The 27,255-nt window shown below is 43.0% G+C and overlaps 1 protein-coding gene and 2 non-coding genes across 3 annotated transcripts in view; 2 read left to right on the forward strand and 1 right to left on the reverse strand.

Moving 5' to 3' along the window:
• LANCL2 (LanC like glutathione S-transferase 2) overlaps positions 1–27,255 on the forward strand; it is a 64,444-nt gene that overhangs the window by 34,541 nt on the left and 2,648 nt on the right. The window contains exons 5-8 of the mRNA XM_056138142.1: positions 1,554–1,700; positions 4,622–4,804; positions 23,425–23,601; positions 24,832–24,904. Coding sequence (XP_055994117.1) covers positions 1,554–1,700; positions 4,622–4,804; positions 23,425–23,601; positions 24,832–24,904 — 580 coding nt within the window. The remainder of the gene's footprint in view (positions 1–1,553; positions 1,701–4,621; positions 4,805–23,424; positions 23,602–24,831; positions 24,905–27,255) is intronic.
• Positions 5,470–5,563, reverse strand: TRNAI-UAU (transfer RNA isoleucine (anticodon UAU)). Its single transcript has 2 exons — positions 5,526–5,563; positions 5,470–5,505 (listed from the first exon to the last, which is right to left on the reverse strand). It is a non-coding gene; the product is annotated as a tRNA-Ile (tRNA).
• LOC130045588 (small nucleolar RNA SNORD50) lies at positions 18,700–18,764 on the forward strand. The gene has a single exon (XR_008795572.1). It is a non-coding gene; the product is annotated as a small nucleolar RNA SNORD50 (small nucleolar RNA).

Raw genomic sequence — 27,255 nt, forward strand, 5'->3', positions numbered from 1 at the left:
CTGTTACTTTGGCTGTTTTTACTAGAACCAAACAGCATTTAATTAAAAGAAAGAAAGAAAAAAACAAATTATTTCTCCTTCCCTATTTCTTTCGATCAGTAGACAGTCCAAATACCCTTAGCCAGTGAGCAGGCCCTCTTTGTTTATTGGAGCTCTGTCTTTGTATTATTTCCTATATCCTTGTGTTACTGTATCTAGAAGACCAAAGTTCCCTGAGCTCGTAGCCCCGAGGACAGGTGAGGATGGGCATGGAAACCAGCATTTCCTTTTGAGACAAGGTTAGCAGCTGCCTTCATCACTTCTGCTCCTGTCCCAGAGCCCTAGTACAAAAAGGATGAGGGGGAATGAATGTGAGGAAGCAGTTGGCATTTTTGCCACACAGCCTTCTGAATATGTTCCACTTCCGTCTGATTTAAAGCTGCACTCCCCCACAGACCGTCCTTCCTAGACTTCCATAAACGTGATTCCTCCAGTCTCCCTGGAAGATGGACTTGCCAGTCTTTCAGGGGAAACATTGCAGCTAAGAAGAAAATTAATATAGGCAATTTTTTTTTGCAGTGCTTTCCCTAGATTTTAGTAATACATTTGTCCACAGAACTTTGGATAGTTCCCTTCTCTGAGGGGGCCTGGACTCATCAGTATTCAGGAGGCCGATCTGCGGCCTCTCACACCAGCCCTTCAATGCAGGAATCCAGCCAAGTGCAGGGTCACCAGAGCCCCCACTTGGTACTGAGCCACGGCATCAGCAGTGTGCACACCATGCACCTGAACCCTGGACTGTCTTTTTGGCCTCTCCTTCAACTTCTGAAGGCTTCTTTCTATTTTGAGGTTTTCTTTTGATTTCTCTCTGGTCTGGAGCGATAGCATAGCAGGTAAGATGTTTGCCTTGCATGCCACTGACCTGACCGACCCAGGTTCAATTCCTCGGCCCCTCTTGGAGAGCCTGGCAACTACCGAGAGTATCTTGCCCTCACAGGAAAGCCTGGGAAGCTACCCATGACATATTCGATATGCCAAACACAGTAACAACAAGTTTCACAATGGAAACGTTATTGGGCCCGCTCAAGCAAATTGATGAACAACAGGAGGACAGTGGACAGTGCTACAGTGCTACTTAGTTTACACTAAGAAAAATTTACGCTTTTCTTTTTTTTATATATATATATTTTTATTTTTTTTTTTTACAGTTTTAGATTTATAATTTTTTGTGCTTGGGTTTCGATTATACAATGATCAGATACCCATCCCTCCACCAGTGCCCATTTTCCACCACCATGGATAATATCCCCCCACCCCCATCCCCCCATCCCCCACTGTCTCTGTGGCAGGGCAATCCCCTGTGTTCTCTCTCTCCTTTTGGGTGTTGTGGTCTGCAAAAGAGGTATTGAGTGGCAAACATCTTCAGTCCATAGTCTACTTTCGAATTTTACGCTTTTCTTACACATGTAAGAAAGGCAACCATGTTAGCTGCTCACTCAAAAATTTTTCAACTAGGCTCTCAGTTACCTATAAGGTATATTTTTCATCCTGAGGCTATCTCATTATGGCTGTAGGTGGTCACTGCTATTATCGAATCAGGCAAGAGTTTGTCAAGGGAAGAGAGGAAGACTGAACGGTGTCCCCTGTTATACCAGTGGCATGGGAAGCAGTACGTGGGGGCAGCACACGGCATGACGGGAATCTACTACATGTTAATGCAGGTGAGTAGAGACTCTCTGAGTGGCTGACACAGTGGCACACTAGGGTATGGCATTAGAAGTGGGAGATGAAATGATCATACAAACCAGCCAGGCAGGAATGAAACACAAACCCTACTTGGAATGGCAGACCCTTGGACTCCCGAGCCACACAGTATGTGGTGGAGCTCTGCGCTGAATTAGCCCGAGAGCATTTCTTATGCAGCCTAGACCACACTAGACGTATGTTGCCCGCTCTCCTCCTGTCCTTGTCCTCCTGCTGATCAGAGTTTTCCTTTTTCAATGAGGAGCACCTGCAGGGAACAGAACCCTAGGCAGACATGTTCTTGCTTGTTCCACGCTAAAATCGGTATGACAGTGGGACAGAGGGACACTGACATTGAGCAGTGAGTGACAGCCAGAGTGAGCAGAATAACAGTGTAATAGAGTAACAGCGCCTCTGAGAGTTCAAGGCGGAATCAAGTAATATTTCAGTATGTGGGGTATAATGTGTGTAACAGCCTTATAACAGTGTAACTGTAATTTTGTAGCAGTATAATGTATGCTCACATAAAGGTATAGCAATACCAGCATGCAGTGGTCCAGCAGTATGAAATAGTGTCATGCTGCAGAGAATAACTGGGAGTGCAGAATCCTAACAGGGGTCCTGTAACTGAGCAGTGGAACAGTGTAGGGGATGACTGATCACTGTGTGAGGGGGGTCCCACGAGTGAGTTTCCTTTGGCAGATGCAGAACAATACACAAAAATTTATTTGTCCCTCAAACAGCTTCACTTTTATGAGCGCAAAATGATATTCCTCTCTCTGAAAAACCTCAAAGATGACAAAACATCAATGTTGAAATGAGGAAGTCTTCCAGGGCTCCAAGCTGTGTATGGGATGAGAGCACTAATGAAAGAAATGTGAGAGAATGAGAAAGAGCAGAGCAGTCAGACGGAGTACCCAAAAAGGAGCATGCCATTTCCAGCAGTTCAGTTCGACCTTAGAATTCAAGAACGTAAAGTGCCAAGTGCTGTGTGTCCAGAGGGCTGGGGTGAGGCAGAGGGGCTGCCTTGAAAGTTCCCATATGGAGCAGACAGACCTGTCAGTTAGCCTGCTTGCATAAGAAGGCCGATCCTCCCTAACTCTTGACGGAGACTAAGGGACTGGGCTGGAGCTGTCAGGCTGTGGAACCTCGGATGGCCAGGAGTGGGGGAAGGTGAAGCCTGCCTGCGGGCCCGCTGCATGGAGACTCTCCCCTCCCCGCTCTGATCGCACCACCTGCTGTGAACAGTGCTTATGCTGTATAGGAGCACTGAAGTCTCCTTTTATTTTAATTTTTTTGAGAAACAGCCCAGATAAAACAGAACTTCGGATGACTTGGCATATGATTTTTTTCTTTTTGTTTTTGGGCAATACCCAGCTGTGCCCAGGGCTTACTCCTGGCTTGTTTCTCAGGGGACCATATGGGATGGAAGTCAAACCTGGGTCCATCACATGCAAGGCAGGTACCTTCCCTGCCGTAGTATCTCTCAAGCCCCTGGCTTGTGTTTTTTTTGTACAATATTACAAAAACTATACACACTAGGTAAAAGCCATTCTTTAAGTTTTGGTATTTCAAGTTTGTGGGACTTGTGTATTTTTCTGGGCTAAGGACAGGCAATATTCTTGTGACAGGCCCAGCCCTCTCTCCTAGTGCTGGAGAACTACCACAAACACCATTTCCTGTCAGCCATTGGCCATGAGGCCCGTAAAAGGCCGTATGCAGTAGGAACAGCAGGTCTGGGATCTCGAATTTGCGAGTCCACATCCTATCATGTTTATAAAATGCCCATTTGCCTGAGACAGTCAACTTCATTATAATAGAGCATTTGGGTTAGGAGTTCCCAAACTTATTTGGTCTGCCTCCCCTCTTCAAGAAAATGAAATCACTGAGTAACTCACCCAGCACACACAAGCTTACACTCACGGCTCCTTTCCCCTCTGATTGTTGTAGCATCCCTCTTGCTGGGGGCTGGGGGAGGGGGCAGTGATAGCACCCACATTTTGGGACAGTGAACAGTTTTTGATTCTCCTGATTCCAGACTGGTGCATGTTCCGAGCACACTGAGGGAAGTTTAGGCTAAGCCACAGTGTTCAAGAAATTATGTGGATTGAATATGTTTTCGGCTGTTACATCTTAGGCTGTTTAAAATTTAGGATGGTTTCAACAGAACATACCTCCTTACAAATCAAGGAATCTTTGTAGTTGAAAAAAAGCATTTGAAAGTCCCCATTAAAAAATTTATGAGGCTGTGGTGATGAGTGGGCTAGAGCGATAGCACAGTGGGTAGGGTGTTTTGCCTTGTACACGGCTGACCCGAATTCAATTCCTCCACCCCTCTCGAAGAGCCTGGCAAGCTACAGAGAGTATTCAGCCCACACTGGCAAGCTACCTGTGACATATTCGATATGCCAAAAACAGTAACACAAGTCTCATAATTTGTTGTGAGATGTTACTGGTGCCCTCTCGAGCAAATCTATGAACCACGGGAGGACAGTTCTACAGTGCTACAGTGGTGATGAGTTCAGTGGCTTATTTGACAGGAAAAAGGACCCAGATTCTGCCGAGCATGATTGTGAACGTTCCTGTGAGGGTATTTTATGTGAAATTCACATTTAAGTGTATGGACTTTCCGTAAAAATGGGCTCCCCAAGGTGGGGGGCCATAGATGATGTGCTGAAGGCCTCCTGAGCAAGAGGAAATCCAATGTCCGGCCTTTGGCCTTCTCTGCAAGCATCCAAGAGTTGAAACACAAAAAGGTCTGACGTCTAAATAAAGAACAGTAAAGCTTACTCTGCTGTTCTGCTCACCAGGGAATTATGGCCACAATATTATGGAGTTGTTTTTTTTTAATCTAAGGAAAAGTTAATAACTTAATTTAATTTATTTATTTTGTCTAAAGCCAGAAGCAAAAGTGGACCAAGAAACCTTGACTGAACTGGTGAAACCTAGTATTGATTATGTGCGCCACAAAAGATTCCGCTCTGGAAATTACCCCTCGTCATTAAGCAACGAAACAGACCGACTGGTGCACTGGTGCCATGGCGCGCCGGGCGTCAGCCACATGCTGATGCAGGCATACAAGGTGAGCTCTCCACCAGTGCTGGCACCTGCTCAGGCCCGGCCTCAACTCCACGCTGCAGCTGGGTCATGTGAAGCAGTTTGGGAGCAACTGTGTTTCTTTATGAGGGAAAAGCGTCTCAGTATTCATCAGCTACAACCACTGCAGTTGATGTTACAAGTGTGTTTTGACAGAAATTTTATTCATGTGTAAAGGAGACTTTCAATGAAAGCATCATAAAGATTTTCATTCTAATGACTATAAATACCTGGTGCAGTTGACAGGATTAGAACCTACTGCTTTTTGTTTAGGTTGGCATCATTATTTTATTTTCTTTCTGGATTAAATTTGCTTTTGTTGTTGGATAATCGTGATTCAGCAACTTTTAAATTTGAATTTAAAATTGTAAGATAAAATTGTAAGAACTAGAACAGTACAGAGATTAAGGTGCTTCTCTTGCATGTGATCGACCCCTGTTTGATTCTCCAAACTACATATGGTTCCCTGAGTGTCTTCAGGATGAGCCTTTAGCACAGAGGCACGTCATGCATGCTGCTGGGTGTGGCCCCCAAACAAAACCCCAACGCCTTGCAGGGCTGGAGAGATACGTAAGAGATAAGGTACTGTTGCCTGACTTTATTATTTTATTTTATTTTACTATTTAATTTTTTTTTTTTTTTTTTGCTTTTTGCTCCAGGTGAGGCTCGAACTCACTACCTCGGCATGGCTCACAAGCGTACTGTCTTATAAGTACCATGCACTAACCAATTGCGCCACTGGAGCCACAGGGTTGGAGCGATAGCACAGCGGTAGGGCATTTGCCTTGCTCGCAGCCAACATGGCTGACCCGAGTTCGATTCCTCCGCCCCTCTTGGTGAGCCCCGGCAAGCAACCGAGAGTATCTCGCCGGCACGGCAGAGCCTGGCAAGCTCCCCGTGACGTATTCGATATGCCAAACACAGTAACAACAAAGTCTCCAATGGAGACGTTACTGGGCCCGCTCGAGCAAATCGATGAACAACGGGAGATCCTTTACCTTACCTTTACCTTTGCTTTTTGGGTCACACCCAGCGATGCTCAGGGGTTACTCCTGGCTCTGTGCTTAGGAATTACCCCTGGCGGTGCTCAGGGGACCATATGGGATGCTGGGAATCCAACCCGGGTCGGTCGTGTGCAAGACAAACGCCCTACCTGCTATGCTATTGCTCCAGCCCCTGTTGCCCCACTTTAATCCCCGGAAATGGACCTAGTCCCCAGGGCATCGCAGGGAGTAGCTCCTCGCTTCCGCTGAAACCTAAATTGATCCCTTGATCACTCCACATCCCATTACTCATCGATTTGCTCGAGCAGGTGCCAGTAATATCTTCATTCATCCCTGTTGCGTGCTAGCGTAGCCCAGTGGCGTCTGCTCAATCTAGGAACATGAAGAGCTTCAAACCAATTGTTCAGGGTCTTGACCATCTCATAGGTGGGTGGCCATCTCGTAGGTGGGTGGCCACACGATCTTTTGACATCCCGTGGAATCCAGTCGGTGATGGCTCTAGTCCAGCAGTCATTTTCAAATCTCATTACATGTCCAGCCCATCTGATTTTCGACGCCTTGGCAAATGAGATAGCATCCCTGATTCTTGACCATTGACTAAATTAGAAATTAAATTAGACTAAATTAGAAATATCATTTCGATGCCAGACATGTGGCTCAGTGGTAGATTGCATTCATGCCTTGTGTGCATGACACCTGGGTTTGATCCAGCAATAATCATAATAATAGTACATTTTCAATAAAATTGCTATAAAATTATTTACAAGAAATGGGTTTAGTGTGAAACTTTTGCAGACAGGGAATAGTATAGGAAACTGATATTATCATCACAGATTTATTGCACAAACTCTAGATTTATTTAGGAACAGTATTAAGAATACTACTGATTTCTCACATGGACTAAACTTTATCATTAAGTTATAAGCAAATAGTGCTCCTTTTCCAATTTTATTCTTCAGTGGATGCCTCCTTATTGGTAATGGTTGCTATTGAAGGTCGTCTCTTATATATGGCAATATACAGCCCTAACATTGTTGTATAATGACAGTCATTATAGTGATTCCACCCTATCTTGACAGTGTCTATGAGTTTTATAGTAGTAGATGGTGTTAATGGATAAAAAATCAGATTTCTACTGGAAAATAACAGAAGGACTGCATCCATTTAGTTTTCCTTGTTCAACTACTATAAATTCTCCAAATAATCTCATAATTTAGGGTTGTTTTCAGATCTTTTTAATAGTTTTTCTTGAAATTAGCACCAAAAACTTGATAGAAAAGTCAGGTTTGGCCATTCAGTAAAACTAATTGAGAAAGTTACAATATATTTTAAGAATAAAGTGTAATAAAATGTTCTCTTGGGGGAGGGGAGGGCTGGAGAGAGTGCAGCAGGCAGGGTGCTTGCCTTGCATGCAGCCAACCCAGATGTGATCCCTGAGTCCCATCATGATTGATTCCTGAGTCAGGAGTTAGCTCCGAGCACTGGCACTGCAAAATGAAGACAAACAAAAAAGTATACTCTTGGAATTCAGAAGAGTTTCATGATTCTCCTTCTAACAATCCTTCAATTTTCAAAAAACATTTCTTAAATCATTCCTTTTTTTAAAAAAAAAGCATTTTAGAGGAAATATAACTTTAGTGATACAGAGATAAGCTTGTAATGTTAGGAAATTAATTTCTATTTGCCAGAGCCCTTCTTCCTTCCACTTTGTAGAGCTTTTGTAGCACAGTTTGTAGCCCTGGGTGCTCCTGGCATCAGTCTCACTTCTGGGGGCTGGAGGGTTGTCCCCTACCTGCTATGGACAGGAGATCAGGACACAGTGTCCCAGCAGCCCTAGATCCTGGATTGTTCCATTTTCTGCTGTCATTCCATTCTTTCTGCCGCTGTTACATGCTGGGAACAAGCACACATTGATCTGGGCCAACTGCTTCCTGCAGGAATCTTAGAATTCTTGTGAATGCCTTTTCCTGCCCAACTGATTTCAAACAGATTTCTCTCCCATAGAAAACATGTGGCCAAAGACTCACTTGAGACCCCAGTACTTGTCAATGAAAGCTGATTTATCTATTTACATGAAGACTGTCCAAAGTAGAAGATGAGGAATTAAGAAGCTTCAGGTCAGAAGGGAAATTGCCAGTTGCAAAAGCATATAGAATGTAGGGTAATTGTCTTCTTTGGTGTATTTTAGTGAGTAGAAAGGGAAATTTTGTTTGACTAAGGCAGGGACAGGAATGACTTGGCATAGTTGAAAAACACAAAACTAGACTTCATGGTCTCTCAAGTGACTGTTGAATTAAGAGGATGTTTGTAAATTACTTGTAAAATTAGGTAAAATTTAGGGTTTAAACTGTGTAATGACAGCTTTCCACTGTATCTTATGCTGGCATATAAAGTGTTACATTCTTCAAGAATGGTTTTGCTTGGCTTTTGTTTTTCTTTCCATTTGTTTTGGGGCCACACCTGGTGGTACTCAGGGTGTACTCTTGGCTCTGTGCTCAAGTATCACTTTTGGCTGACTAGGGAAACTATATGGGATGCCAGGGGTCAAATCCCGGTAGTCCACATGCAAGGCAAGCACCCTACCCACTGGACTATCACTCTGACCCCCAAGAATGCTTTTAAGACCTAATACTGTCTTTTATTTGATTAAAAGTATTGTTATCTCTCACAAGTAAAACAGTGAGTTGAGTCCTGCTTTATTAATTTTTTTTACGTCTTATAGACTCAAACCATAAGTCAGTAATTTTTGAGGGTATATTTTTCTGATCTGAATGATTATTACTTGTTAAGTTAAAATTAGATAGCATTGAGGGCAAGAGCAATACTACATTAGCTTTGCACAGTCACCCAAGGTTCAGTCTCATTATGGACCCCCAAGTCCCACCAGGAGTGATCCCTGAGTGCAGAACCAGAAATAAACCTTTGAGTACTGCCTGTCAGTGTCCCCCGCCCCTCACCCAGAAAAAGTATATTAGTTAGTATTTTGAGGTACCAGCCAGAGAAGGGTGAACAGAAAAGGAGAAAGTTCCTAGAGAAACTGAAGGTTGTGATAAGAATATGAAAAGACCTAATGCCTAGATTTACTTTTGTGGTTGTGAGATCTTCAGACCGAGACCGTTTGGGGAAAATGCATGTATAGTGTCCTCCCAAAAGCGTTCTCCATTCCTCTCTTCTTGCTCTCTTTTCTCTCCCCACCCCTTCCTCTCCCTCTCTTCTCCTCCCCTCTTCGTACTCTTCTCCTTTTCCCCCACCCTCGTGTATTTCTCTTAATAAAGCAAGTTTATTTCAAAATAAAATTAGATGTTCTTGGAAAAGGTTTAACAGTTTCCTATCTTAGAATTTTATTAATTACAAATGATTTTTTAAATCACATTTGTGGATTCCACGGTTGATGATTGTCATACACTAAATTAGAAGTAATAATAACAAATTCTGCCTCTTTCTGTATATACATATACATGCTGACCCTAGGTCAGTAGTTATTTGTGTGGTTCTAACTACATACCAAATTAACCTCAGTCAACTGAATTTGTTTAGAAAGGGAAATCTGTGGCCCTAGGAAGCCATGTAAGCCCTATCAGAGTGACCTCAGCGTGGTCCTTGATTTGGTGCTGCTGGATGCTGTGCCCTCCAGCCTTCACAGGCTGGCACAGAAACCCCAGAGTAGAGCAGTGGTAGGGATGCCCCCTAGGAGCCAATTTTTGACCTTACATCAGAAACCATTCACTTAAATTGTGTTCTTTAGTTGTGTGTGCATGTGTGTGTGTGTGCTTTAATTGCTCACCTAGTAAGTTGATTATTGGAAGCATGAGATGTTCTAAGGATATCAATTTTGTATCAGAATCGCCTTTTCAAACTATACAGTTTTCCCTTCCTCAGTGTTAGCATTACTTGCAGAACTGTGCCATTTCTTAATCACGCTGTCTTCTCTTACTTTGAGTGGTATTTTTTACTGTTATGAATTAGCTACTATGAACATTCTTGTATTTTTTATAGACATGATCTTCCTCCTTTGAAAATTTTTTTAGAAGCTTCATTTCTCTTCATTGCTGTTATTTGGCTGTGATGGCTGGTGGCCCACCCACTGAAGGTCACACAGCCTGTGTGGCACCTTTCTCTCAGACTGGTTTGCACACATTCTAGTAATGCTTCTCCCGGTAAGCACCTCACTGTTCACTGTTCATTCACATGCTGATCCTGGTCCTTATACATATGTGTGTGTGTCTCTCTCTCTCTCTCTCTCTCTATATATATAATATATATATAATACATATATATATATAATATATATATATATATATATATATATATATATATATATATATATCTTGGCTCTCCCCACCCACACTCCATTTGTTAGCCAGGGGTAATACCTCTTTTCACTCAAGTGCCTGCCTCTGCACTGGTTGGAATGCAGAGGACAATCCTTGTGCTAGGGTTCACTGACAGAGCTGCCAAGTACCAATGGCATCTGGGACCCTGTCTAGTGCTTGTGGCCACACCAGGGATTGAACTCTGGCCATGCATTTAGGCAAACTGGGAATGTGAAAAAAATCCATTTCCACTTTCAGTTCCTTTAAGCTAATAAGTACAGTGGAGTTGACTGATTATTGTACAGGTTTGTGGTTAATTTAATAAGAGTCAGACGTTTTTTGCTATTTTACTTTACATTAATAGTGTAAGAGTTTTAGTCATTTGGTCAGAACTTGGTGTTAAAAGACTTTTAAAATTTTATTCTTGTGGGTATGTCACTGTTTTAACTTGCATCTTACTGATGATCAAACAGTTTTGCTTTTGCTTAGACCCACTATATATCCACCTTAGTTGAGGATCTATTCATATATATTTTTTAAATGAATCACCGTGAGGTAGAGTTACAGACTTGCAAACTTTTGTGCTTACGTTTCAGTCATACAGTGGTCAAGTACCCATCCCTCCACCAGTGCCCATTCTCCACCGTCAATGATCCCAGTATTCCTCCCAGCACCCCCACCCCATCCCTACCCCACCCCTCTTCTGTGGCAGGGCATTCCCTTTTGCTCTCTCTCTCTCTCCTTTTGGATGTTGTGATTTGCAATAGAGGTATTGAGTGGCCATCATTCAGTCTATAGTATACTTTCAGCACGCATCTCCCATCCCGAGCAGGCCCTCCAAGCACCCTTTACTTGGTGGTACCTTCTATATCTGAGCTGCCTTTTCCCCCAGCATGTGAAGCCAGTTTCCAAGCCATGGAGTAATCCTCATGATCCTCATCTCTACTATTCTTGGGTGTAAGTCTCCCATTCTGTTACTTTATATTCCACAAATCAGTACAATCTTTCTATATCTGTCCCTCTCTGACTCATTTCACTTAACATGATACTCTCCATGTTGATCCACTTATATGCAGATTTCATGACTTCAGTCTTTCTAACAGCTGCATAGTATTCCATTGTGTAAATGTACCAAAATTTCTTTAACCAGTCATCTGTTCTCAGGCATTTGGGTTTTTTCCAGATTCTGGCTATAGTAAACAGTGCTGCAAGGAACATAGAAGTGCAGATGTCATTTCTACTATACTTTTTTGCATCTCCAGGATATATTCCCAGAAGTGTTATTGCTGGGTCAAATGGGAGCTCAATTTCTAATTTTTTGAGAATTGTCCATACTGTTTTCCAAAAGGGCTGAACCAGTCGGCATTCCCACCAGCAGTGAAGAATGGCCCCCTTCTCCCCAATCCTCACCAACACCTGTTACTTTTGTTCTTTTGGTTGTGGGCCAGTCTCTGAGGTGTGAGATGGTATCTCTTTGTGGTTTTGATCTGCATCTCCCTGATGATTAGTGACGAAGAGCATTTTTTCATGTGCCTTTTGGCCATTAAGATTTCTTCTTTGAGAAAGTTTCTATTCATTTCATCGCCCCATTTTCTTATGGGATTGGATCTTTTCTTCCTATAGAGTTCAACCAGTGCCTTGTATATCTTTGATATCAGCCCCTTATTAGATGGGTAGCACTGTAGCACTGTCCTCCTGTTGTTCATCAATTTGCTGGAGCGAGTACCAGTAACATCTCCATTGTGAGACTGGTTACTCTTTTTTGGCATATAGAATATGCCATGGGGAGCTTGCAAGACTGCAATATGGGCGGGATACTCTCAGTAGCTTGCTGGGCTCTCTGAGAGAGATGGAGGATTCGAACCCGGTCAGCCATGTGCAAGGCAAACTCCCTACCTGCTATGCTATTGCTCCAGCCCATCAGGTGGGTATTGGGTGAATACTCTTTTCCATTATGTAGATTCTTTATGTATTCTTGTCATGGTGTCTTTTGAGGTACAGAAACTTCTTAGTTTAAGATAGTCCCATTTGTTTATCTCTGTTTCCACTTGCTTGGTCAGTGGCTTGTCATCTTTGAAGATACCTTTAGCTTCAGTATCGTGGAGGGTTTTGCCAACCTTGTCTTATGGATTCTTATACCTTATGGATTCTCGTCTGATATTGAGGTCTTTAATCCATTTTGATCTGACTTTTGTGCATGGTGTTAGGTAGAGGTGTGAGCCCATTTTTTTGCATGTAGCTGTCCAGTTTTGCCAGCACCATTTGTTAAAGAGGCTTTCCTTGCTCCACTTCATGTTTCTTGCTCCCTTATCAAAGATTAGATAATCATATATTTGAGGGTGTGTGTAAGGATATTCCACCCGGTTTCATTGGTCTGCAGCTCTGCCTTTATTTCAGTACCATGCGGTTTTAATTATAACTGCTTTGTAGTAGAGTTTGAGGTTGGGGAAGATGATGCCTCCCATCTTCTTTTTCCCGAGAATTGCTTTAGCTATTCGTGCGGGTTTGTTGTTCCATATGCGTTTCAAGAGTATCTGATCCATTTCTTTGAAGAATGTCATGGGTATCTTTATAGGGATCACATCGAATCTGTATAATGCTTTGGGGAGTATTGCCATTTTGATAATGTTAACTCTCCCAGTCCATGAGCAGGTGATATGTTTCCATTTTCTCATGGCCTTTTATATTGCGAAGTAGAGTTTTATAGTTTTCTTTGTAGAGGTCCTTTACCTCCTTAGTTAAGTTGATTCTGAGGTACTTGATCTTCTGAGGCATGATTGTGAATGGTATTGATTTTTTCATGTCGCTTTCCTCTTTCTCATTATTTGCATATAGGAAAGCCAAGGACTTTTGGGTATTAACTTTATAGCCTGCGACTTTATTATACAAGTCTATTGTTTCTAGGAGTTTCTTGGTAGAGGCTTTAGGGTTCTCTAAATAGAGTATGATATCATTTACGAATAGTGAGAGCTTGATTTCTTCCTATCTGGATAAACTTAATATCTTTTACTTGACTAACCGCTATTGCAAGTACTTCCAGCACTATATTGAACAGAAGTGGTGAGAGTGGGCATCCTTGTCTTGTCCCTGATTTTAGAGGGAAGGCTCTTAGTTTTTCCCCATTGAGGATAATGCTTGGCATAGGCTTGTGGTAGATATCTTTGACTATACTGAGGAAAGTTCCTTCAAAACCCATTTTGGTGAGAGCTTTCATCATAAACGGGTGCCGGATCTCATCAGATGCTTTCTCTGCATCTATTGATATGACCATATGGTTTTATCTTTTCTTTTGTTGATATGATGGATTATGTTGATTGATTTCCAAATGTTAAACCATCCTTGCATCCCTGGGAAGAATCCCACTTGGTTGTGGTGTGCGATCTTTTTGATGAGTTGATGGATTCTATTTGATGATATTTTGTTGAGGATCTTCGCATCTGTGTTCATCAGGGATATTGGTCTGTAGTTTTCTTTGTTAATGATGTCTTTGTTTGCTTTTGGTATTAGGGAGATATGTGCCTCATAGAAACTGTTTGGGAGAATGTCTGTTTCTCCAGTTTCCTGGAAAAGCTTGAGAGAAATGGAATAGGTCATTTTTTAAATGTTTGGAAGAATTCGCTAGTGAATCCATCTGGGCCTGGGCTTTTGTTTTTGGGTAGACTTTTGATTACAGTTTCAATTTCCTTGATAGTAATAGGTCTATTCAGGTCTTCCAAGTCTTCTTGGTTTAGTCTTGAGAGATTATAGGAATCCAGGAATTTATCCATTTATTCTAGGTTCTCTTGTTTCATGGCATACAGCCTTTAAAAGTAGTATCTGATGATCTTTTGAATTTCTTTGGTTTCTCTTGTGATGTCCCCTTTTTCACTTCTGATTCAGTTTATTAGGGTTTTTTCTCTGTCTCTGTCTCTGTGTCTCTCTCCCTCTCTCTCTCCCTCCCCCCCCCCCTTGTGAGTCTTGCTAGTGGTTTATCAATCTTGTTTATTTTCTTAAAGAACGAGCTCTTGGTTTCATTGATCTTTCAAATTGTTTTTTGGGTTTCCATGTCATTAATTTATGCTCTAAGTTTTGTTTTTTCTTTCCTTCTGCCTGGTTTGAGTTCTTTTTGTTGGTTCTTTTCTAAGATCTTGAGCAGTGAAGTCAAGTTATTTATGTGGGCCCTTTCTTCCTTCCTAAGAAACACTTGCAGCGCTATAAATTTTCCCCTTAATATGGCTTTATCTGTGTCCCATGGGTTCTGGTAACTCATGTCTTCATTCTCATTTATTTCTAGGATCTTTTGATTTCTTCCTTGATTTCCTTCCTGACCCACTTGTTCAACATTGTGGTAATTTCCAGGTTTTGATTTGGTTCTCCACATCTGTCTGTGATTAACTTCCATCTTCAGTGCATTGTGGTCTGAAAAGATGGTTGATACAATTTCTATCTTCCTGATTCTATTGAGGTATGTTTTGTGACCCAGCATGTGGTCTATTTTGGAAAATGTTCCATGTGCACTGGAAAAAAAATGTGTATTCCTTCTTTTGCGGATATAAAGCCCTGTTTAGATCTGTTAGCCCTCTCTCTTCTATTTCTTTCTTCAAAGGCAGTGTTTCCTTCCTGAGTTTTATTATTGTTGATCTATCTAGAGGCGAGAAGGCAGTGTTGAAGTCTCCAATTACTATTGTGTTCCTAGCAATGTCCTTCTTAAAATCTCTTAGCAGTTGTTTGTAATGGTCCCTCATTAGGTGTGTATACACATAGGTGTGATTTCTTCTTACTGTACATATCCCTTGATTAATAAAAAATGTCCTTCCCTGTCCCTTCTAATCTTTTTCAACCTGAAATCTTTGTTGTCGGATACTAGTAAGGCCACCCTGGCTTTTTTGAGGGAGTTGTTTGCTTGCAGGATTGTTTTTCATTCTTTGGATTTGAGTCTGTTTTTGCTCTGACTCTTCAGATGTGTTTCTTGTAGGCAGCAGAATATTGGGTTCAGTTTCTGAATGCATTTTGCCACTCTGTGTCTCTCAATTAGTGCGTTCAGACCATTGACATTGAGAGAGATTATTATCATGGGGTTTTGTGCCATCTTTCTGTAGGGGTTTGTTGTGCTTGTAGGGGTTTTTCTTGTCTTAGAGTAGCCCCTTTTGCCCTTCTTTTAAGTTTGGTTTTTAGTCTGTGAAGTTCCTGAGCTGATACTTATCTCTGAAATAGTGTATCGTTCCTTTGAATTAGAGTGAAAGCTTAGCCGGATAAAGTATTCTTGGTGAGGCATTCATTTCATTGAGTTTTTTCACTATATCACACATTGTCTATGGGCTTGGAGGGTTTCCTCTGATATCCCACCATTATCTACGGGCTTGGAGGGTAGACAATGATAGGTCTGCTGTAAATCTAAGGGTTGATCCTTTGTATGGGATTTCCTTCTTTGACCTTGCTGCTTGTAGTATTGCGTCTATTCGTGGCATTCATAGTTCTATATCTCTTGGAGTTTTTTTGTTAGGGACTCTTTTTGCTGGCACTCTTCTGGCTCCTTGTTCTGGATGCCCATGTTCTCCAGCTCTGGGAACTTCTCAGCAATGGTATCTTTAACTGTGACTTTTTCATTGGGGTTGCCTCCCTGTCCTTCTGGTACTCCGATGATTCTTATATTATTCCTCTTGAGATCATCCCCTAGGACTCTGATTCACCCTAGAGCTATTTTGAGGTCTTTTCCCATTGTTTGTTGTTGCCTGTAAGCTTTCTACAGTTCATCTTCAAACTCACTGATTCTGTTTTAGGTTGTAGCCATTCTACTGTTGAGGGCACCCACTGAGTTTTTTATTTCATCTACCAAAACCTTTATTAGTGATACTTCTGTTTGTAACTTTCTTATTTCTGCTCTCATTTATTCCTGTATTTTCTTGGCTGTCCGTTCCACTGTTTCTTTCATGTCCTTCTTTAATTTGCTGTTACTTTGAGTTCATTGAAAATCTTCAACATTTCATCTCTGAATTTTTTATTGGAGAGATCATGTTTGTGGGTAACCCCTGTTGAGGCTTCTGGACTCTTCTTCATCCTTTCCTTGTAGTGGGAATTTTCGCTGTTTCTTCTGATGTTGTGGTATTATGGAGGTGGGGCCTTCCCAGTTCACTATCACTATTCCCTCTTGCTGCGAGAAAGGATTCTGGATGAGCTCGGTTGATGGTGGTCCCCTTTTTCCCCTTCTAGAATACCTCCCTCAGGTGCTCCTCTGTAACTTATGTGAGGCCTCTAGTGAAGTTTTGGAGGATTTGTTCTTTTATATTGGGCTTGTATAGCTTCTTGTGTTCACTGGTAGTTTTGGTGAAATTGGAATAGGCTAGTGGACTCTTGGCCTATTGTGTTTGAGATGGCCAGGATGTTCTCCACAGAATTAGGTGATGGAGATTGAGATGTGAGTCCAGAGTGATGGGAAGGGAGGGAAATATCTGCCTACACAGCTGCTGCCCTCACAGGAGTCCATGCCTCCTACCAGCCAGCCAGGATGTTCACAGACATGCAGGTGCAGGTTGTGGTGGTGGAGCTGGGGTGATCGGGCTTCCTCCATTCATATATTTCTTACCCATATTTCTCCCCCTCTTTAGTCTTGAGTTATAAGAATTCCTCACAAGTTCTGGTTGTAAATCCTTTCTCAAATATATATATTTTTAGATAATTTCTCCTGGTCTGGTTGACCTAATCACAGTCTTTGTGGTATCTTTTGATGAATAGTGTTTGATGAGTTGAGTTGTCTTAAATTATGATCAGTTCAATTTATTGTTTTTGTAGAATTACTTTCTGTTTGTCTGAGCATCTCAGATAATATTCTCCTTGTATCACTTGTCATCCCATTGTTCATCGACTTGCTCGAGTGGGCGCCAGTAACATCTCCATTCGTCCCTGTTGTGTGCTAGCGTAGGCCAGTGGCAGATTGGGGGCTGTTTCAGGGTCAGGGGAATGAAATCCGTTATTGTTATTGTTTTTGGCATATTGAATATGTCACAAGTAGCTTGCTAGGCTCTGCTGTGCGGGCAGGATACTCTCTGTAGCTTGCCAGGCTCTCTGAGAGGGAGAAACTGCATCGCTCTCTTCTAGGAGCTTTGTTTTATAGTCTCTGTATCTTGGCCATTGATGAGATTACATGGCACCGGGGGAACTTGTGGGTGTGACTGCCTAGCTACTGGAGAATTGGGGATCTGGGTGGAGGAGGCCCAGTCCCGATCCGAGCAGACCTGGAAATCTCAGTCACGGGTCCTGCATATCTGGGTTCCTCTGTTGGTTCTATTATGGGTGAGGCTTGTCCAAGCGTGTGGAGAGTGACCTTGAGCATGGCTGTGGCTGGGTTCTGGAGGTTTTCGGCTGCCGGGGCTCTGCTTGGGGTGGGGAGGGACACTTAACGCGCCCCCATCCAAGGGGCCGCAGTGAAGATAGCCTGGCGCGGGGGCAGATTTTTGTTTACTTTTAACACTCAGTGCTTGTGTGGCGTGAGCACTTCCAACTATTATTATCATATTGGTATTCTCCTACTAACTTAATTTTGAACAAAGGTTCTCAAACTTATTTAACCTGTAGCACTGTAGCACTGTCCTCCCGTTGTTCATAGATTTGCTCAAGCAGGCCCAGTAGTGTCTCCATTGTGAGACTTGTTGTTACTGTGGTTGGCATATCAAATATGTCACGGGGAGCTTGCCAGGCTTTGCCATGAGGGCGAGATACTCTTGGTAGCTTGCCGGGCTCTCCAAGAGGGGCAGAGGAATAATCGAACCAGGGTCAGCTGGGCCGGCCTTATGCAAGGCAAAATCCCTACTGCTGTGCTATCGCTCCAGCCCTATTTAACCTAGTGCAGTAAAAAAAAAAAAAAAAATTCAGTGCTACCCCACTTCCTAATCCCAGACATCTACCTTCTTTATGTGTATAATAGAAAGCATCCCCTAACCCAGGTTGCAAAGGATGCTACTGACATCCAGGATTGTCCCAGCACCCTGGTGGGAACTGTGTCACAGACTCTGGGAGACATTGGTTCCCATGTCACCTTTAGAAAGAACCAGGATTTCTCTCAAGGTAAGTTCGGTAGACTAGGGAGAGAGTGAGGTTGTTTTTATTAACCAAAGTTTAAGTGTTTTATTTACCCTATTTTATCTGCTATTTTTATTAAAAATTAAGTGAAATAAACATGGGGACTCTGAAAGGTAGAGATAACCTGAGGACCTTCCATAAATGTGGTAAGTGGGAAAAAATGAGACAGACATCAGTGTAGTTAAGCCCTTTATTAGTCATCATTCCTGGATGGAACTCTCGAAATTGAGGTACAGTGAAGGGCAGGAGATGATGTATTTAAGGCACTGAAGAAGGGCAGGAGGATCGGAGGCCTGGACGGGGCTTCCCTCGCTGCCAGACAGCTGTAAATGGCTATTTTTGCTCTATCTTCTATTTTGTTGCTTTGGCCTAATTGCCATCACAGTGCTGATTCCTCTATCTTAGTTGTAAGTTTTAAAGTCTAGAAATTTGAAACATCAACTTTGTTCTCCTTTTTCAACATTGATTTAAATATTCTTGCTCCTGTACATTTAAATAAAAGCTTTATGGATCAATGATGAAACCTATCCCGAAACTGATGACCTGAAGAAAAAATGAAAAAAAAATTGCAGTTAACATCCAATCCTATAATTACATTAAACATATGAGTAATAACATTCCAAATTAAAGGTTGAAGCCATCACACTGTATAGTTTAACAAACCCCCAAGTATAAGATGACATACTTTAAATATAAAGACATCTTACATGGAAATAAAACACATGTGATATAGGCAGGTAGAGTAGGGACTTCCTCCCACCCCCACCCCACACACATACAGACACACACACAGATCATGGCAGTGAAATTCCTGGGAAGTAATAAAGCTACCAGTCCTAAGTCTGACTCACCTTCTGGATACAGAAGGCAAGTTCTGATAAGACCTTCTCCAGCAGCTGACCCTGAGGAGACGGACCCCTCCCTACAGAAAGGGCCTGAAGGAAATTACTAGAGAACCCTCAATTCCTTCCTTTAATTTCCTTACCCTCAGCTATTCCTGACAAGAGAAGGCTGGATCCACCCTCCAAGAGAAGATCCAGCAGGACCAAAGGTCAAGAGAGGGAGTTTCAGAGAGGACTACTCCCAACTCTACCTCCTTGGAAATAGCCCTAGCCATGAACTCTTACCTACCCAGAAAGCTCCACATGGGGCAGCTTGGGAAAACCCTATAAACCCCTTTAAAAGGCCACCTTCATACACACACACACACACACACACACACACACACACACACTCACACACATATATACACACATATGTATGTAAGTATTTCGGTTTTTGGTGACTCACCTGGTGATGCTCAGGAAGTTATCAAAGGATCATGCAGTGCCAGGGATCAAGTTTGGCATGGACTTCAGCCCTTTTGAGATTTCTCTGGCCCTTGTCCATACATTGTTTATACATTTGTTACTGGTTGCTAAATATGCATGCTTAATTTGGCAATATACATTTTTAACTTTTATAATCTATTTGTAGCTAATATATGGCTTCATAGAAAATACAAGATACTAATGACAGTGTTTTCTTTACACCATTTTCTCATTGTGTAACCCCCCACCTTACTGTGAACTAGTTTTTACGTTTTAAATGGTCCTATTAAAGACAATTAAGACACACATAAAAGGCAGTTTTTGATATTTGTATATTTCTTGTTTTCATTGTTCTTTGGATTTCTATTGATTTCTATTTGATGAGATTTGCTTAATCCCAAATTACTTCCTTGAGCATTTCTTTATTGTGCAGTTGATCTCCACGCCCAGGGCTCCCAGACTGTAAGCTGTCATGATGACAGCTCTGGTCTGAGGGATCCCAGACTGTAAGCTCTCGTGATGACAGTCCTGGTCTGCACTGGAGGCCCTGGGCGCTGAGCTCTTCGCATTGTCATTGAGCCATCTCTGCCCTACAGTTCTGTGTTTCTTAAAGTCTAGGTTCAGTGACAACAATTTGCTCTCATTTGACTTCATTCTTTAAAGATATTTTTGCTTCATACAGAATTCTGTTTTTCCTTTTGTTACTATTAAAGATACTGCTTGTCTGTTGTCATCTCTCCCTGTTAATTTTGATGAGAAATTGCTTATTCTTCTGTTCTCTTGTAAGTCATGTGTGTTTTTCTTCTGGAAGCTTTCAAGTTTTTAAAAATACTTTCTGTATTTGGTGTGCATAAGTCTCTTTAAGCCTCTGGAACATGTAATTGCACATCTTACACTCTTTTTTTGGTTTGGCCTTTATTTTTTAAGGCTTTTTTTCATTATTCTCAGTTGTTCAAATTGGATCTCTTATTTATTTATATTTATAGATTTATATTCACTAAATATAACAACCAAAAATAAATATAACAGCCTAACAACCCACATCGGATGATTACACTTGAATAGATGTGGCTCACTGCCAGCAGTTTCTATCTTTGTTGTCTATGCACCAACATCTAATTATGATGAAGGAGAAATTAAGTTCTACACGGAGCTGGAGAAGTTCTATAAAGAAGACCACACCTTCTACAAGATCATTGTCAGTGATTTTAATGCCAAGATAGGACCGAGAAGATCAGCTGAAGAACTCCACATTAGGACCTATGGCCTAGAGTGGAACGAACAGGGTGTGAGACTGTCTGAGTTCATCATGTCGACCAGGACCATCCATGGTAACTCACAGTTCCAGAAGGCTGAATCTAAATGTTGGTCGTGGGAGTCTCCTGGATGGTTCCACAATGAAATTGACCCCATCATATTCAATCAATGGTTTTGCCTGACCGATGACACTGTTGTCCCAAAATTCCAAACGGGATCGAACCACCATCTCCTTCATGCAAAATTCTACTTCACGGAGCGGGAAGAAAGGGCTGCAAAGTTTAAAAGGAGGACCCCCCAGAATGACCACCAACTGGGAGCTCTTTGGCACTATTGTGGCAACATGGGAAGATGCTTTCGTTGACAACATTGATGAGGAATACAATTGACCGGTTCAGTGCCTCCATGATTGTGCGAGGAATGCCGAGAGAAAGATAGCCACAAAAAGACGCCTGTCTTCGAAAACTCTTGAGCTCATTTGCCAGCGTGGTTTGGCGCAAGCCTCAGGCAACCACAAGCGAATGTCCTAGCTTGCAAAGCCGTGCAGAGAAGTGATCAAGGAAGACCTCAAAGAGAGAAGAGAAGCAGTGCTGGCAGATGCAGCAGAAGCCGGGAAAAGCATTCGCAATGTCCACCTGTCCTTCGCCAACTACAAGACCAAGGTGACTGCCCTATGACGTCCTGATGAATCTATCACATCTTCTAGAAGGGCAATGGAGAAGATTATCCATGACTTCTACTTGGATCTCTTAGATAGCCATGTCCACCTGCCCACATACCAAATTCCGCAGAATGGAGATGTCGTTCCCAATGTTCTCCTTTCCGAAATCCAGCACACCATTTCGTCGGTAAAGAAGTGAACAGCACCCAGCCCAGACAAGGTCAGACAAGAACACCTGAAGAATCTGCAGTCAGTACTCATCAATACACTGGCTCAGCTCTTCACACGCTACCTATCTGAATGCAAGGTTCCATCCCAATGGAAAACCAGCAGGACTATACTACTGTAGAAGAAGGGAGACATACATGACATTGGCAACTATTGCCCGATCTGCCTGTTTTCTGTCATCTACAAGCTGTTCACTCGAGTCATCCTGAATAGGATTGGCAGAACACTAGATGAAGGACAACCATGAGAGCAAGCCAATTTCTGAAAAGGATTAGCACAATCGACCATATCCACATGGTAACCAAGCTCATTGAGGTTTCTTGGGAGTTAAGATGTCACTCTTTCTAACTTTCATTGATTTAAAGAAGGCCTTTGATTCTGTTGAGACTGAAGCGGTCATTCGAAGCCCTTGCCAAACAGGGCATTCAAAATCATTACATCAAAATCCTCTGTGAGCAGTATTATGGATTCAGTACCAAAATCTCACCATTCTACAAGGAAGTGGTCATCCATGTCAAGAGAGGGGTTTGGCAGGGTGATACCATTTCACTGAAACTCTTTAGTGCCACCCTGGAGAACGTCATGCGATGACTGGAATGGGAAGGAATGGGAGTGAGAATAGATGGTCAGCAACTACACCACCTCCGCTATGCTGATGACATCATTCTAATTACACCAAACATTAGCCAAGCAGCAAAAATGCTGGCCGACTTCGACCGTGAATGTGGAAAGGTCAAACTCCAGCTGAATCTCACGAAGACAATGTTTATGAGAAATGGACTTGTTCTTGATGTTCCATTCACTCTCAATAGAACAGACATCTCCGAATGCAACAATTATGTATACCTAGGTCAAGAAGTCAACATGACAAATGACCTGGCACCTGAGTTGTGCAGGAGGAAGAGAGCGGCTTGGAACACTTTCAAGAGCATCGAAGAAATAACTAAGAGGATGAAGAACCTCCAGCTCTGGGTACATCTCTATGATTCCACTGTTCTTCCTGCATTAACATATGCCTCAGAGACCGCTACAAAAACAGGATAAAAATGCTATTCGGGCCTTCCAAAGAGGAATTGAAAGAGCTATGCTTGGAGTATCATGCTTCACTCAAATGAGAGAAAGAATCCGGAGTTCTGACCTCCGTTGACAGTCGAGAATCAGGGATGCTGTCTCATTTGCCAAGTCATCAAAGATCAGATGGGCTCGACACGTAATGCAATTTGGATATGACTGCTGGACTATATCCATTACGAACTGGAGTCCACAGGACGTCAAAAGATCACGTGGCCGCACCTACAAGATGGTCAGACTTCTTTGTCAAGACCCTGAACGATCGGTTTGAGGCTCTTCATGTTCCTAGATCGAGCAGACACCGTTGGGCTACACTAGCATGCGACAGGGATGAATGGAGACATTACTGGCGCCCGCTCGAGCAAATTGATGAGTAACGGATGTTAAGTGAGCAACTGATAAAAATATATAGTAGGGCACAGAGAAATAGTACAGTGGGCAAGGCACTGGCCTTGCACACAGCCAACCTGGGCTCGATCTGGCCCACATATGGTTTCCAAAGCATTGCCCTGAATAGTCCCAGGAATGAACTTGGAGCACTGCCAGATACCACCCCCAGACCCCAATTGAAAAACAGTGGTGTTTGTTTTTTATTCTAATGCGTCTTGAGGTTCTCTAATATGTAATTGTCTTACCCACAGTAGAAAATATTTTGCTATTTTCACTAGAAATATTTTTTTAACGTTGTTTTTTTTTTCATTGCCCAGGTATTTAAGGAGGAAAAATACTTAAAAGATGCCATGGAGTGTAGCGATGTGATTTGGCAGCGGGGATTGCTCCGGAAGGGCTATGGGATTTGCCATGGGACTGCAGGGAATGGCTATGCTTTCCTGTCCCTTTACCATCTCACACAGGATAAGAAGTACCTCTACCGAGCTTGCAAGGTAGGACGACACCCTCACTCTCTGGGCCACTGCTGCTTACACCAGCACCTCCAATCAGCACGAGCAGAAACTATAATTCTGAAAATAAAAATCTTGACTATACATGAATGACACAAAGCCAGTCTTGATAAAAATGGTTTTCTAATGTTTGTAATTACTGTATATATGCTACAAAAGAGACGAATGAGAAAATTGGGAAGAAATACACAAAAATGCTTACAATGACATTTGCTGGATGGCAGCATTCAAGGTGACACAAATAGCAAGTGTGCTCCTGCAGTGGAGCAGTGGTGTGGGGAGGCCTCAGGTACGTGACCTGTGAGGTCGGAGGGCAAAGACCAAAGGAACTTCTTCCCTTTGAGTCAGCCTTGGTGATAGTTTAAATTGCTGATGCCTTTCTGGTATTCTGAGTGATATGGTTGAGGGCCATACCACAACCTGGCCCTGGCATCAGAAATAGTTAGCTTAAACAAAAAAGGCCCCACTGAAGCACCACTGAGTATGCCCAGGGACCTGGGAGCTCTGAGGAAGGAAGGGGAGAGCGAGGAGATGTGGAGGTACAGGCAGTGCTCAGGAGGGCAATTAGGAAGAGGTGAGTGTGAGTGCGTACATAGGTGAGTGGATGAGTGAATGTGTGTGTAAGGATGGGAGTGATGAGGAAATGGATGAGTGAAAGTGAGTGTCATGTGCAAGAGTAAGTGAATGGTGAGTGTGTAAATGTGAGTGCTGTTAATGAATGATGTGTGAGTGATGCCTGAGTGCATGAGTGATGAGTAAGTGCCCAAGTGTGGTGCATGCATGGGTGAATATGTGAGTGAGTGGCACCTGGCAGGACTAACTAAGGTCAGATGTTTCCCAGTTGAGACTCGAGAGAGGAACCAGCATTCTGAGGACTTTTGGAGGTAGGCTTTGAGGGCTGATAGAACCGTTTGTTTGAAGTTGGAATTGTCACCTGGAAGAGCACGAGGTAGGGCCTAGGGAGGATATAAGGTTGTGAAATGGTTGGTTTTGTATTTCCAGCTTCCCGCCAAGCACCTGCAGGGTGATGGAGCAGGCAGCCAAGGGCAGTAGCACCACTCACTGTATGAGGCAGTCAGCTAGTCTATTTCCTAACATCTCTTGTCCAAAATCTTCATTCTCTGGTGCATGGTGAATTAATTGCAGTTTCTTATTTGTTGCCCTTTCGCCAATGGAAGCCTTCACTTTTTACAGAAATGTCTCTCTTCTCAGTTTGCAGAGTGGTGTCTCGACTATGGTGCACACGGGTGCCGTATCCCTGATAGGCCGTATTCGCTCTTTGAAGGTGAGAGGAAGGGAAGACCCAATTTTAAACTTATCTTTTAACTGTTTTCCTGTGTCCATACATTTATGACATCCAGTTCTTTCTATGTATTACAGAATTGTAGTGGCTAAACTTTTGAGTACATTTACATCTGTGCTCAAGACTCCCCCCCCCTTTTTTTTTATTTGCTTTTATGTCCTTTTGGCACTAGGGTAATACTAAATTGACTGTACTGAGAAGTATCCTCCTTTCTTGTGTTTTTATGGTGTGTGTGTGTGTGTGTGTGTGTGTGTGTGTGTGTGTGTGTGTGTATTTGATAGACTTCTCTAGCCTTCTGGGCTAAGAGATGCCTTTTTCAGAAATTTTCAAATTACACATTCAATGTGTGATAGGGTTTTTGTTTTTTGACTTTTTGGGTCACATCCAGCAATGCCATGGGGTTCCTCCTGGCTCTGCACTCAGGAATCACTCCTGGCAATTACTGGCGATGTTCAGAGAACCATATGGGATGCTGGGGATTGAACCCCAGTTAGCTGTGTGCAGAGCAAAAGTCCTACCTGTAGGGATATCGCTCTGGCTAGTGTGATAGGTTTTAAGACTGTTCGGATTATCTCTTTACTTTCAAGTGAGTTTAAGTACTTGGCATTTTTTTTTTTAGAGAATTTTCTGTTTCATATATAAAGTCTTTTTTCATATAGAGGGTCTTTTTCCTTTTTTCTTTGATGTTTATATTGTGTATAGTTAAATGAAATATTTTATTCTTCACATTCATAAAAACATAATGTATTTTCATCAGGTGTAACTCTGCATCAGGCTGTGGGGCGTATGAGGGCCCTCCCCACCCCAGGGGACTGACTCGGCCCCGGCAGCCACCTCCACTGCCCGGCCACCCCCACGCTCCAGGCTGCTTTTCAGACCTCAAGGCTGCGAAGCATTATGGGACACTTTCTGCCCATTTTCCACAATTACTACACCATATCTGATGGGGTTCAGACAGTAGGCAACAAATCAGAGAGAAAAATATATAAATATATGCTTCTCGTAGAGCCCAGCAAGCTACTGAGAGTATCCCGCCCACATGGGCAGAGCCTCGCAAGCTCCCTGTGGTGTATTCGATATGCCAAATACTGTAAATGACAACAGGTCTCATTCCCCTGACACTGAGTCTCCAGTCATTGGGAAAAGACGAGTAAAAAGAGGCTACTAAAAATCTCAGGGCTGGGAGGAATAGAGACATTACTGGCACCCGCTTGAGTAATTCGGTGATCAACGGGATGACAGTGATGACGATGATGATGATAGAACTATTAATACATAAATGGAATTCACTCAAGTTGGTAATATCAACTTAAGAGCGTCAGTAGGCCAGACTCTCTGACTACAGCACTCCCTGTGGACTGGGAGGTCTCAGACATGGCGGCTGTGCTGTGCTCGTGGGGGCCTGGCAGAATGAGCCAGCAGTGGGCACTGACTCGGTTCTGGCTGACTGGACAGAGGGCCATTAGCAGGATGTCCAGGGGAGTGACAGCATGGCTTATTCCATGTGGGAATAGAAGAATGAATTTCACATATGCTGCCTTCAAAGGAGCTTTGCCCCACTTCCTCCCTCCACCCAGAGGGGCAGCGGCTCTCCCAGATCAGAAGACAGATGCTGCTGTAGTGTGCTCTCAGCTAGAGTCCTTGGGGGTATCACAAGTTGCTGCATTTCTGATGTGCCTTTAAGTGCACAGGTAGGAGAACAGCTAATAGCATACGTCGAATGTAATCGACGGCCGAAGCAGTAGCACAGCGGGGAGAGCATTTGCCTTGCATGGAGCTGACCAGGTTCAATCCTTGGCATCCCATATAGTTCCCCAAGGCCCAGGAGTGACCCCTGAGCATGGCTGGGTGTGACCCAAAAAGCCAAAGGGAAAGAAAGAAGAGGAACATAATTGGATCATGAAAACCCTGAGGAAGAAGCCACAGGTCGAGCCACCGTCCTGTGACTGACTTGTTCTCGTGCTGATCTGAGCCAAGCAAGCCGCATCCTGGCTGAGGGAGAGGAGATGGGGCTTCTGGGGAAGGCAGGTGGGAAGTTTAGTTTACACAGATGTAGGTACTTGTGAAAACTCAGAGAAGTGCACTGAAAATAGGTGTGTTTGGTTTTAGGTAAATCTTACATCCAAATGACCACTGTAGCCACACAGAGCCCTCTGGGAAAGGGGCTGCTCTGCCTGAGGCGGGAGGTGGGCCTGAGAGCAGCCTGCATTGGCCCCTCCCCAGAAACTCTTCCCCCTCAGCAGTTTAAAGCCCCGTTACTGCTGTGAACTGCGGGAGGGGTTTTGACCAAGACAAATAAAGCTGCCTCAAAGTAACATTCTTAAAACTTCAAG

The sequence above is a fragment of the Sorex fumeus genome, unplaced genomic scaffold (assembly GCF_029834395.1).
Source record: "Sorex fumeus unplaced genomic scaffold, SorFum_2.1 ptg000128l, whole genome shotgun sequence".
NCBI classification, from domain to species: domain Eukaryota; kingdom Metazoa; phylum Chordata; class Mammalia; order Eulipotyphla; family Soricidae; genus Sorex; species Sorex fumeus.